Source organism: Gallus gallus, chromosome 2 (assembly GCF_016699485.2).
Source record: "Gallus gallus isolate bGalGal1 chromosome 2, bGalGal1.mat.broiler.GRCg7b, whole genome shotgun sequence".
In the NCBI taxonomy this organism is placed as follows: domain Eukaryota; kingdom Metazoa; phylum Chordata; class Aves; order Galliformes; family Phasianidae; genus Gallus; species Gallus gallus.
Window position 1 is genome coordinate 33,565,698 of NC_052533.1, and position 13,417 is coordinate 33,579,114.

General features: G+C 40.1%; 1 protein-coding gene across 3 annotated transcripts in view; it reads left to right on the forward strand.

Annotated features, from left to right (window-relative positions):
• Positions 1 to 13,417, forward strand: part of CHN2 (chimerin 2) — a 162,103-nt gene that overhangs the window by 41,261 nt on the left and 107,425 nt on the right. The window contains exon 1 of one of the 3 annotated variants that reach the window (XM_040692943.1): positions 12,294 to 12,321. The exons of the other annotated variants lie outside the window; for them this stretch is intronic. Coding sequence (XP_040548877.1) covers positions 12,309 to 12,321 — 13 coding nt within the window. The 5' untranslated portion in view covers positions 12,294 to 12,308. Of the gene's footprint in view, positions 1 to 12,293; positions 12,322 to 13,417 lie in introns of those variants that run through there. 3 annotated transcript variants of the gene reach the window in all.

Sequence of the window (13,417 nt, forward strand, 5' to 3'; positions counted from 1 at the left end):
AGTGCCCTTACGGGATCTGATGGGTGGTGTGGTGGTTACTAGTTACTGTCTGGAGTCATCTTTGTGAGGGCAGCCTGACCTTTTTCAGGCCTGGAAACAGAGATAAGAAAATCTGCACTAAATGAGTATTATGGGAGAGGAAAAAGTAAAACTTAAGTGCTGTCACAGTTCTGTTCATATGAGGAAATACGTTCTGATATCAAAACCGGTATTAGTAACCAGTGTTTAATGACAGCTTTTTTAGTTTTCTCTGTCATGTGTGTCCACTAAAGGAACATTGACTTTTCAGTCTTTCTCCTAGGGGAAATCTTAAGAAGATGGTGAGAGCTTGTGTGCATGTGTGTGCACCTAGAAATAGTCTGCTCTTAAGGATGACTGATTTCCCTGTTAAGAAAGTCAGATAAAACTGACTTTGCTTCAGCTGCAGTGTCTTCCATAAACTATGATACTTGACTTTCTTTTTACTGGCTTCTTATAACAGTTGTAATAATACAAACCCAGCATAAATAATAAATAGCAGAAAATAATACTGATTTCTTCAGAAAAGAAGGTGAACAGATCAAATTAAGGAAGTAGTGTTTTATATCCATAGTTAAAGGTAGATCTATCTTGCTTCCCTCAAAGAAATCATTAGGAAAGCTTAGAAGTACTTTATCTAGGAAGAATAACTTAGCAAGTCCTGAAAATGCATGTAATTCTGAAGCTAAAAGTACTTATGTCAGTGTCGAGCTTCAAATGGTGGTATTTCTAATAACAGATCACAGCTCAACAGGTGGTTTTCCCAAAAAGATATGCAGGCAGGAAAACAAAATACTTTAAAGAATATTAGTAGGAATTAAAGAAGGAATGAGGATTACAAACTATTAAGTGTGATTTACGCAATTGGAGATTATCTGGAACATACAGCAATGTAAGAAGCTCTAACCTTAACTGCTCAACTACTAAAACTCTCCTCATATAACACATTTGATTAAAAAGGAGTCCTCTTGCCAGTGACAGCGTAAGTGATGCTGGTGGTCTGCAGAGATGTTTCAAGAAGACAGGCTTTAAATTTTGAAGTGATGTTAACGTGGTTCAAATAAGCGTAACCAAACAGATGTCTCTATATAATAGCTCAGGAATGTTTGTCTTCCTTTGATGGAGAAGCCTGCATTTGTTTCTGGAAAATTTGACCCTCCAGATCTAACTGGAATAGGCAAAACAAAAAACAAACAATATAAAGAAACACACACAAAAAAAACCCCACCCACAAACCTACATTAAGAACTGCAACTTTAAAACTGCAGCTTCTCAGTTGTACTATTGTAGCCTATAATTTAAGGGTGTGTGTTATTATTGCATGCCTACCAGAGAGTAAATCACATCAAGGCTGGTGTTTAAATATCAGTTTCCTGAGGTTTGGTGTAAAAAGAAACCAACAATTAAGTAGGTCTTCAGTTTTCACTTAATGTTTGTTTATCATATGCAGATGCCTTTGAAATAAGCCAAATGAATGTCTCTCAAATGTTCCTTATGAAGGAAGCTTCTTAAACCCAGGATTTAGAAACTAAAACAGTGATTTCCTGTCTCTGTGTCAAAAGAAATCATTTTAATTATTTACAGTCCTGTTACCGTTTCCTACCTTTGTTTTAAAGGGTTCGAAAGTATTCTTAGTTGAAATAAGTACAGTTACAGCTACTTCTTGAACAGAGGTACACAGCAGCCAACATTGAGTTTATAAAAGACACAGAAGGGCGAAATTGTAGGAGGCTTTGGGAGGGGTTCTTTATGTGAGGTACTCAACGTTTCTAAGGTCACATACTGCCGGCAGGAAAAGGAACTTTTCCTATGTAGCAATAGCAAAGTATGTAGCAAAAATTTATGTTGTGGACTGGAAATTAATTTTACTACGGAGATTTCACATAAATAAAAACTCTTGAGGGGCAAATTTTGCACTCTGCTGAAATCAGCTTGATGTGCGCGCATTCAGACGGGGATTGAAATTAATCCCACGAGATCTTTTCTCTAACAACATTCTCTTAATTTGTTTGGGCAATAGTATTTCAATTTGAGATGATTGGAAGTGTAACCTTGCTCTGAGCTGTGTAGATGAAGTCTGTGAATATGCATGTATGTGTTGTGCATCTCCTTTGTGTATGGGCGCATTCAGGACCTCTTCATAACTTTGGATGAGAAATTCTTGACTTCGTATTAATTTTCCTTCCAAAAGTTTGTTGTTTTGTTGTTATACACCACTGCTCCAGTATCTCTCCAGACTGATTATTAAAGTAGCATAAATTGCCTGAGACTAGACTCACAAGTTGAGATAAATCCATATACACATATTTCCTCTGTTCAAGCTTTGGACAGTCATAGCCATGATGGAGAAGCCAAGCCAGTTTATCTCAGCTGCTTTCCAGTAAACAGTGGGTTTAATTCCAAATGTCTCAGTGCACCAGTATGTCTTAAATGTGGTAGAGATTGGATCAGATTAATATAATGATTTTAAGTATAAATTACATACCAGTCAGACCCATGGCAGATTCATGCAGAAGAAAATGCTGATATGATTTTCTTTGCAAAGAATATGTCAAGCACTTCATCCTAAGGTAGCCCTGTCTTATTCTTTATGGCTTTTGATTCTGTAGTATCTCTACCAGTGCCAAGCCACCAGAATCTAATAAGGACTTTAGTCTGTGCTTACCTCTTCATCCACCATCATGACACCATTTAATTTGCTTTGCAGTCTGTGTAACGATGGGCACTGGATCTTGACTAATGAGCTAATTGAATGGATCTTGTTAATCAGCTTCTAATCTGCTTTTATTGGAGACTTTTGGCTGAGATTTTAAGGCTGTATTCAGCTTAGTTGGAAAAGTGATAAACTTTGAACTCCAGATATGATAAGTTTCACTGTTTGAGAAATGTACTGTGTATCAGTGAGCTAGACCAGCCCATATGATTGGAAATTAGGGGGAAAAAAAAAAAGAAGACAAGATAAACCTTTATGGAATTATTTGTAGACTGACTGGTGTAAAGTAAGTAGGCTAAAGAGATATTGGTGTTCTCAGGGTGTAATCTTGGCAGAAGCTAAGAAGAGTGCAGCTACTTCTACAGCAGCTGTTGCCAATGCTGAAATGTGATTGCCGGGTTTTTTTTCCAGCCCATCCTCAATTGCTTATCATTGCTGTCTTGCTGGAAGTATCTGTTCTCACAGATTTTCCCAGAGATATGCTTGTGTACGTTGTTTCCTGACCTTGTTCCAATCAAAATGTGCATGGTTACTTTATGCAGCCTTAAAAAACATGGTACTTGCTACACTTTGGGGAGCAGGGGTATCTGGCAAGAGGGCTGGGCAGGGAAGCTTGTTAATGCTTCTTTCATAGAATCATAGAAAACTTGCTTGGAAGGGACTTCAGTAGGTCTCAAATGAAATCTGTGGCCAGCAGTGTATCAGGCAGACCATGGCTTTGTCCAGCTTAGTCTTGAACACCTTCAGGAATAGGAATTGCACTGCCTCTCTGGGCAGCTTTCTCTGCTGCTACCATGCTATTGAATTTTGTTTAAAGTTGTTTGTCCAGTCCGAGCTATCCAAGTCTGTTATGGTTGCCACTTGTTGCATCACTTGCTACTACCTAGGAGAGTCTGACCCTACCATCACTTCAGCTGATGTTTAAGCAATCATAGGCTGCTATTAGATTACCCTTTGCTTCCTCTTTGCCACACGAACAAAGCCTAGCTCTTTTAAGCTCTCGCTGCGGTTAACATATGCTCTGTATTATTCATGAAGTAAGCATGTTGTCAGTTCGTGTTCAATTTGGAGTCTGCCATGACCCCAAGGTCTGTCCAACATGGCTGCTTCTCAACCAGGCAATCACTCTCTGGAGTTAGCCTTCTCCAGCCACCAAGCTTTGCACTTGTTGAACTTCATGAAGTTCAACCTGGCCTAACTCTCAGCTAATCCAGCTCTTTTTGAATTGAATCTCTCAAGGAAAATTTAAGCCAAACAGTAATTTACTGTTGTGCCAAATGTTGATAAGGAGTCTATCTTATCACTCAAATTGAAGATACTGAACAGTATCAGCCCACTGCTGATGATGGGTTACTCTGCTTATTACCAGCTGTGAAACAGTTGTAAATAAATTGACAGTCCCTCTTGCAGGACTGGAAGACTGACCAATTCTCAACTGACCAATGTGTTTGTTCTTCTAGCCCTTACTTCCTTAGCTCCCAGATGAGTATGAGGGGGCAGTTCAAGAGCCTTAATAAGTCAAGGTATATCTTTCTCTCTTCATCCACAGAGCAGGATGTTTTGTCATAGAAAGTAAGCAGATTAATCAAGCATTCTATGCTTGTGTTGACAGTTTTGGATTACCTTCTTGTCCTTCACATGTCTGGTAGTGAACTCCAAGGAACACATTCTCTGCCCTGTCCAGGGACAGTAACCAGCCTGTTATTCTCTTGGTCCTTATTGCTTTTCTTAAACTCTGCATATCATCAGCACTTTCTGGTTGCTGGGGACTTACCCAGATCATGTGCATTTTTCATGGATAATGACAACACAGTCACATCAGCCAACCATTTCAACACCTTGAATGAACCCCATCCATTCTCAGCTATGTGAATAAATACAGGTAGTTTTGTTGGTGAATCTCTAACCAGTCACTTCCCCTGCCAGCCTCTTCCCATGCTGTAGTGGTACACTCAGAGGTCTAGCAGCAGGTTTTTCTATATTTCCTGTCAATGGAGTGTCTACCCAATTCATCAGGGCCCACATTTTTCTGACTTTCCTTTTGTACTGACATTGTAGAAGCCTCTCTAGTTTCCCTATACATATCTGACTAATTTAACTGTAGCTGGACTTCGACCTTCATGGTTTCAACCCCCATTGACAGAGCGATGCATTTATGTCTTCTTTCTTGCCTTTTCAAGTAGAAGTTGGCTAGTTAAAAAGGCTGTGTATTTGCAGCGTGGGTGTTCATTAAAGCACACAGAAGCTGGAAGTGCACAGGCAGTGTTCCTGTTGCATTCCCTCCAGGGCAGAGGAGTGCCTGTTAATGATACCATCTTACTATTTACATCATTTCAGTCACCTGCTTTTGTACACATATAGCAGATCATGAGAAACTATTACTTTCCGTGTCCCTGATGGCTATTTACAGTATGACTAATTTATTTCTCAACACACTCTGTTATAGATATCTATTATACTAGGATACTAGCATAAATGGCCATGTTGTTCTAAAGAATTGCTCTGGTTCAACATAATACTTTTTCAGTTATACTACAGTGTTACTGCTCTTGATTTTGGTGGAGTTAAAGTGCCATTAAATTGAAATATAGGAAGTGAGCCTGTCTACAGTCTGTACATTTTTTACTTCAGAGACAAAATAATAGCAGCTGGCTATACTTTGTATTTCAGGGTTACAAAAAAATGATGCATCCATAAACTTTTCCTTTGGTTATTCAGTGTGGATACTGATATATGCTGTGGGCTCCAAAGCACTGTAGAGTGAGTGAGTTAGGATGCAGCTCTGGTGTTGTAATGTGGCAAGGAGCCTCCTCCAGCTCGACTGATGGCTCTAAAACTCTTTTCTTAAGCAAATGTTGTTGGGAATAGCATATCTGCATTTTCCATTATGTAGTAATAAATATCCATAATTTCATTAATTGTATTTCTTACTTAAGCTGCATGTCTTATTCCTGAGCTAGTTTCCCCTATCAGAATATAACAAAAAAAGCAGTTGACCTTGACCTTAATTCAGTTTACCCAGTGTGACATCAATGTGTAAGGTCTGCTGCACAATTGTATTCCAAAATTATGTTTCTTATAAGAAGACATAGCAAAGGTCACCAGAGACACTTCTCAAAAGATTTTCAATAACAGCTTGTTTACAAGGTAAAATACCAAATCCGTAAATGAATAATGAATAGAGCTGGAATTGGATATATAACAATAAGTTTTAGAATAGGGCAAGGCAGAAATGGCCTTTCCAACCTGAACAGGGGAAAAAAAAAGAACAGAGTACAGTACTTGAAATCAGAAGAGACCCCTCAACTATGCAGCTATTTGTGATTTGTTTTTTTCCTGGCTAACTTTGTCTGCTCCATCATGCTAAAATTATTATTTTTTGTTTGTTTGCTGGCAGCTTTTGTCTTAGTAATTCAGTTACTTCCTGTGCTTATCCGTTCCTTGGTGGAGTTGGGGAGTACTCAGTTATCCATGAGGAACTAAATCAATCATCACTTTCTCATGTCATCTTGCATTGCATCAACTTCCTTTTTCAGATGAAATGGATGGGTGTAGCACTCTATGGCATCTGGCAGTGCTGTTTGCTGGCTTGTTTTTTGGTGGTGGTTGCTCAACACTGATTTAAACATTTAAACATTGCAGCTAATTTATGTTTATCCATGCCAGTTCAAGGCTTAGAGTTTAAGCACTGTTGAGGAAAAGTGGCATTTTTACCGCCGTGATGTTGTACCATTATCCCCACAGTCATAATTGGAAAGATTTGCATTTTTAGTGGAGCTGGGTAAGGATTAAGAGCATAAGCAGGAGTGAGGTGGGTTGCAGAGATATAACTGAGAGCATAATTTGTTCTGCCAGCATCCCATAATTGGTAATCATGCTTTAGAAGAAGTAAAAGAAGTAGGGATTTTTGTCTGCAGGACTGCCAATTAATTCATTTACTAGGGGGCTGAAGGAATATTTTATGGTATTTGAGAGCTGCCACATAGCAAAAGAAATATCATGTCGTTTACTTTTCGGTCTGGAGCTGCACTTAGCTCTGAGTACAATTGAGATTCTATTGAAAGTGAAAACAGAGACTGCTTCCAGTGCAGCGCTGCATGTGCTTTTCGACCCTGATTTAGTTCCCCAGCGGCATGAGACTGCTACCTAAGTTAGTTCATTAATATTCATTGGGTAAATCAGTATTGCACAGCCGAAGCCAGTAAATTTTGGTTTAGTTTAAAAATCAGAGATATTTTATAGATTATGTTAGCATACAATTTTTATTAGCTTATCACTCTTTGAAAGAGTGATGCATTGCAGCAAAAAAGCCAAGTATTTCAAGTAATTGCTATTCCATTAAGTAGAAGTGGCGGTTTCAGCTAAAAGAGTGGAGAGAAATGTTTGGCTAATGAAAAGAGCACTCAGAGTGATAATAACCCCTTGATGTGGCGAAGGCACTGGTGGAAAATACCCACCTTGGCAGTCAGGATGTGAGGCCGTGGGTAGCTGGTGGTGATGTGGGAATAGCCCAGCCTGCAGAAGCACTTACAGGAGAAGGTGGAGAGGCCATGATGACCACTGAGGCCTGCTCCTGTTGCTCCAGGTAAATAAATAAATAAGCAGCAGCTGAGACAAGCACTTAGCAGCAGGTTTGTCTGAACCGAGCTGCTCCTTTCTTGTCCAGAAAGAGTAGTGTGAGAGATCAGAAACCACATGAAAGCCTTGGGCTGGTAGACAACGGCCATGATGCAGCAAATGTATGTGCTGCTGCTGCAGCTGCCCCAGAAGCTTTTCTCACAGGGCTGTGCTAAGGGCAGGAAATTGAGGCAGGCCATCTTCCTATTGTCCTTCGTCTCCTGCTCTGCCATCTGTGGTGCCCTTAGCAGGTAGGAAGCCACCACATTTGAGATGAGTGCAACCACTCCAGCTCTTTCTTGATTTTTCTTCCACTTCTACACCCTGCAACTTCTTTTCTCTGCCACGGTATAGGAGGGGCTGAAATGGAAGAGGAGAAAAAAGGCATGTGCTCCTGTAAGGCTGGGGATCTGGCTGGGAGCCGGCCTGCTGCTGCTGGTTCCGCATCAAGCTGCAGGCATCACAGTTTGGAATTGAGGAAGGAAAGCTCCTGAGATACATTTTGGCTCATAATGCAACAGCAGTTTTCTTGCCCATATCGGTCTCCAGTGACACTTGGCAGCTGAAATTGATTTCTGTGCCCCTGATGAAGCACTGCAGCTCTGCCATACTATTGGTGTTGGATTCAAAATATTTACTCTGCTGAACTTTGCACTAAAGGTGAGACTTGCTTTTATCTTCCTCTCTTACTGCCCTATCCTTGCTTAGTGCCAATGTCTTGTTTTTGAAGTATACTCTAGTATTCGTGGTAGCAGAAGTATTTGTTTCTTATTTTACTGCAATATTTAAAGGCCAGGTTTAAACTGAGGACTCAGTGCAAGGTAGCTCCCCAGCAAAGCTGTCTGCCTCAGAGAGGCTGGAATCACAGAATGGCTTAGATTGGAAGGGACCTTGAAGATCATCTAGTTCTGACCTCCCTGCTGTGGGCAGGGTTGCCAGCCATCAGATCAGGCTGCCCAGGATTCCACACAACCTGGCCTTGAATGCCTCCAGAGATGGAGCATCCATAGCTTCTCTGTGCAGCCTGTGCCAGTGCTTCACCACCCTCTGAGTGAAAAATGTATTCCTAACATCCAACCTAAATCTCCCCTTTTTTAGTTTGAAGCCATTCCCCATTGTCCTGTCATTATCCAACTATATGAAAAATTGGTCCCCGTCCTGCTTGTAGGATCCCTTCAAGTGCTGGAAGGCCACAGTGAGGTCTCCCCAGTGCCTTCTCTTCTCCAAGCTAAACAAGCACAATTCCTTCAGCCTTTCTCCATAGGAGAGATGCTCCTTTCATCATCTTCCTGGCCCTCTTCTGGAGCTGCTCCAACAGTTTTTGCGTCCTTCCTGTACTCGGGGCCCCAGGCCTTTTGGGCTGCAGTAACACACTGCAGTCTCATGTCCAGCTTTTTTCTTTTTCTTTGTCTATTTGGGCCTGTGAAACTCTATAAAAAGTATTTTTGACAAGTTTAAAAATTGATGGATACAAAATAAAATGAAAAGCTGGTAAGAATACTCGATTTAATTTTGAAGTCAGTGGAAAGACAAAATATCTGTTGTTCCATATGTATTGTTACAAAAAAATCCACTAAATCTGGAGTGATTGCAAGTCAAGAGTAGTGGGGAGTGTGTGAGATGATGTCCAAAGGCCACGCTTGCAAAAATAAGAACTGAACCTCAGTGATTGCACAGAGACATGTCCATCTACTGTGCTGGTAAATATGTATGAACATATTCAGAAAAAAAAGATGGTCTTCAATGAACTTTTTCAGCTAAATGAAGATGAATCAACAATAATTCATCTGTTTTATAACCTGTTTATGTACTGCTGGTCTTTGGTCACAGCTACCGTGTTTTACTTTTGTTATAGGTAAAGATACAGATATCAGTTCTGACATGAGATTATCTTTCAAACATTTATGGAGGAATTGGACTTAACAAGATTTGAATTAGTATGTCATACTGCCTCTAGCCTGGCATTTTTGTTGTTTTTTAGCTTAGTTTTTAAAGAGAGATAGCAGGGTTTATTCATCAGATTATATATTTATATTAGTTATCAGCATAGTCTTTGTTCAGCTGGTGGATAGTTTGTGGAGTATACTTCTGTAGTTCTGTGGGATGTGTTAATCTTGATTACCTCAGTGGTTCATGTAAATTCTTACACAGGAAAATACTTCTGTATGCAAAAATCAGCTGCCTTTTCAGTGTCACAAGTTCTGGACTGTAAAGGAAAAACCAGAGAGTGGCCAGTTAACAGGAAGTGTTGCAGGAATGTAGCACACTGGTCTAGGATATGCAAAAGTAGCGTGTCTGCTTGGCTAATACTGCTGTACAGCAGCAGTCAGGGCACACCTCTGAGACCCGTATTTGGCAGGACACTGCAACTTCAAGTCAAATCTGTTTTAGGAGGAATTATAGGAGCTATAAAAGCTTTCTTCAGATCTGGCATCAAACCACTTTGGCACCTAATCAGTGGTCTCTTATGTTGTTATAATACCACTGGAGTATTTTCAGGTGAGTCTTCTGAGATTAGCGTTGGCATCTCCTGCTTTATTAAAGGTGTCTGTAATGTGCTTCTGGAGGAGGCCTGCTTTGAAGCTAATGATCGCGAAGCACCACATCACCTTGATCTTTCTCCTTAGCTCTTTTGTGCATGAAGCTTTTTTGTTGCTGGAAGCCCATGTTTCACATATCTCTTTAGCCAACTGTTACGTCATCGTAAATTCTCTGTGGCAGGACTTGGCATTCTCCTGAATTGCACTGTCCAATGGCACCAACAGTGTGCCTTGTCTTCCTCATCAGATATACACGACTGCTTTCAAATCTGCTCATTCCAGTGGGGACTGATTTTTGGACCCTAATGAGTAAGAAGCTGGGAAGAAATGTAGCCATTCTAGACAATAAATTGGTTTTCAGAATACGTAAATGAAAGAAGCATTTCTGTTGAAAAGGTTTACTGTTTGGGGATTTCAAACTAGACTTCGTGAAGCAGCAGTATAAGTAAATTGACTGGCATTCGATAAAATGATGCACTGAAATCAGACTTCCAGGCAATGGGGTACAGGCTGAAAATACAGTAGCCAGGTGCTATTCTCTGGTGCGCCTTAAGCAGAGAAGGGTATGATCTCAGTGAGCTGCAGTTTGCTTGTGAATAATTCACATTTCAGGAAAAATAAGTTATTACAAAAGCTTGATCCAGAATAATTGTATTATTTATGTGATGTGTCACTTCAATAAAAAATGTATTGTAAATGTATTGAGGTTGTTTTTTCTCACGCTCTCAGAGGGAACTAAATCTTCACCATTTTTCTTAACGTTTATATGCAAAGCTTCCTAATGTAATAATAAATCATGTGAAGTTATCCCTTGCGTGTTTGGTGCCCCATGATTCTTTTTTGTTTTGTTTTGTTTTTGTTTTTAACTCCATCTTCTGCTGTTTTCTGGCTATCTCTGTGTTGTAGTCAGATGAAACTACTTTCTTTATAGTTAGGGGAGGCTGCACTGGTGCTTACTGCTCTGACACGGATAACCCTCCTGTTACCCTTTTGCTTTTCCATCCCTTTTCCTTGTATCTGCTGGATGCACGCTGTAATCACAAGCACTTCTAGGTCAGCAACTGCTGTGTTTTATTTTTAAACTGTGCTTGTTAGCAGTTGGACTTGACACCAAACCTGATTTTGGGTTCCAAGCACTACCACGATGGGAATACTTAATGATAATAAGGTGCTTTGCTTTTTGCCTCATTTGGAGTTCTACCTAATCTGACTAAGCAGTCAGCAGCTACTCGGCAGAACTAAATTAAATATTATTACTCTATAAAACCATTTAAATTTGAATAGCCTTTTATTTAAGATGCATAAGCATTTCTCAAACATTCAGTCTGTTACACAAATTATATGCTGTAAAAGAAGCATTTATTGCTAACTTGTAAAAATAAAATATAATATGGGTAAGTTAGCTGGAAGCTTGCAGATGTTCTGAAAAGATGACAAAGTAAGATTAGCAGCAGAGCTAAGCAGAAATTGTTGCAGAGCTTTTTCTGAATAGCTGTCAGTTTTATGTTCTCCTAACACAATAATGGGCACTCCCAGGAGGTGTGAGTCTCATGGGATAATTATTCTTCTGAGGTTTAGATGGGTTTTGCTATGCCTTTTCCACAGATGGGTAAGACTGCCTTATAATTATTCTCCTCCTCTTTCAGTAGATTTTCCTAATGTAGAAATTAATAGAATTAATTCTGTATACACGCACGGTACTTACATTACCTAGCATATTAATGAATTTCAAGCTATATTGAATGATGCTATCAGATGGCAATAGTAAGTGGTTTGGAGCTTTTATCTTACAAATTGATTTTAAGTCTCACTGTACTTGCCTTATGAGAGGTGTTTCTTTTTAATATTCAGGTCTATTTTCTGCTTTCATCAGCTCTCTCAACTTGGTTTGTCTTCAACTATCCCTGAAAATAACAAACCCAAGAAGTAAAACTTTAAAATAAACATATATTCTATAGCTGTAGAATATTTTTATAGTGCCTGGTGCACAAAACTATTACTGTTGCTCACTCTCTCTCTCTGAGCATCAAATAATATTGATGAAATGAAGCAAAAACTTGGCAAAAGTGTACCTTCAAAAGGGTGGCTTGTAGGGCAGCACGCTTGACCATTAGTTACAAACCTGTGGTGTTGCCAAATAAACCTGCAGACTGGTAGCAGCCTTGGCCCCTAGATTCTCAAGAAGGTTTATATCTGGGAGGTTTAGCTGTGAGAGTGATCTGACAAGTTCTGACAGGCTCTCCTTTATGATGTAACAAACATAGAGGAAAAGCAGAAAGATCTTTAAAGATGATCTTTCTCACCTGTTGTTCTCTTTACAAGAATAAATATCTATCATAGCTGTAGTGGTGTTGGAGATGAGTGCTTGCTCATCCTTTCACCCAAATTTCCTATTTTCCAAACAGAAGTAGGTCTGCAGGATGGTGTCTGCTGGTAAGACTTGCAGTTCCTGCTCAGCACCAAGCATTCTCTTTAGCTTAGGGGGAAAAAAAGGCAGCATATCACTTTGGAGATTTACCAAATCTTTCCAAGGGACCGACAGGAATTTGTTTTCTTCTTCCTTCTCCGTGCTCCTGAGTGTCACTAGTCTAACTGAGCTGACAGGTTTGAGTCTTTCAGCATGTATGCGCATGTTCATTATATGTGAATAAATAATAATTGAACCTTGTTCTGGTAGATGAAGACTGATACGTTATCAAGGAACAAAGCTCTCCTAAGCTTCAGGACTAGGAAGTAATTGGTACACAGCATTTTCTGTGTGCCTATAGCTATTGACCTGGCGGTGTACTCATAACTTTATATGTGCTCTAGGAACTGGGGCACGGGTACATGGCATCTTTGGTAATTCTGCAGTATGATTAGCTGGTTTTCTGGTTTAAAAGGCTGTGATTATGCCTGAGCACTTAAAGGAATTCTGGCTCATTTGCTCTTTGTTCCAAGAAGGGAAGCCAGAGCTGGGTCATAAAGACCAGCTGCTGATTTTATTCCACAGAAGGAAAACTGAGGATATGTGATTTCTGAACTTCATCATTTGGAGAGTATAAATCACAAGAGAAAGCGTACCTGTTTACTGATACCACATTGAATATTGTCACAGAGTAGCTCCTGTTGGAATTTGAGTTGGAAGGGACCCTCAAAGGCCATTTAGTCCAGCCCCCCTGCAGTGAACAGGGACACCTACAGCTAAACGAGGTTGCTCAGAGCCCTGTCCAATATGACCTTGAATGTCTGCAGGGATGGGGCTTCTACCACCTCTCTGGGCAACTTGTCCCAGTGCCTCACCACCCTCATTGTAAAAAACCTCTTCCTTCAATCCAGTCTAAATCTCCCCTCTTTGAGTTTCCTCTTGTCCTATCACAGCAGACCCTGCTAAAGAGTCTGTCCCCTTCTTTCTTACAGCTCCCCTTTAGATACTGAAAGGCCACTATCAGGTCTCCCGGAGCCTTCTCTTCTCCAGGCTGATTATCAGTTATCTCTTAACTGCTGTTAAGCTCATAGCAAACATATTTGCAAAGTTTAATTTTTGCTA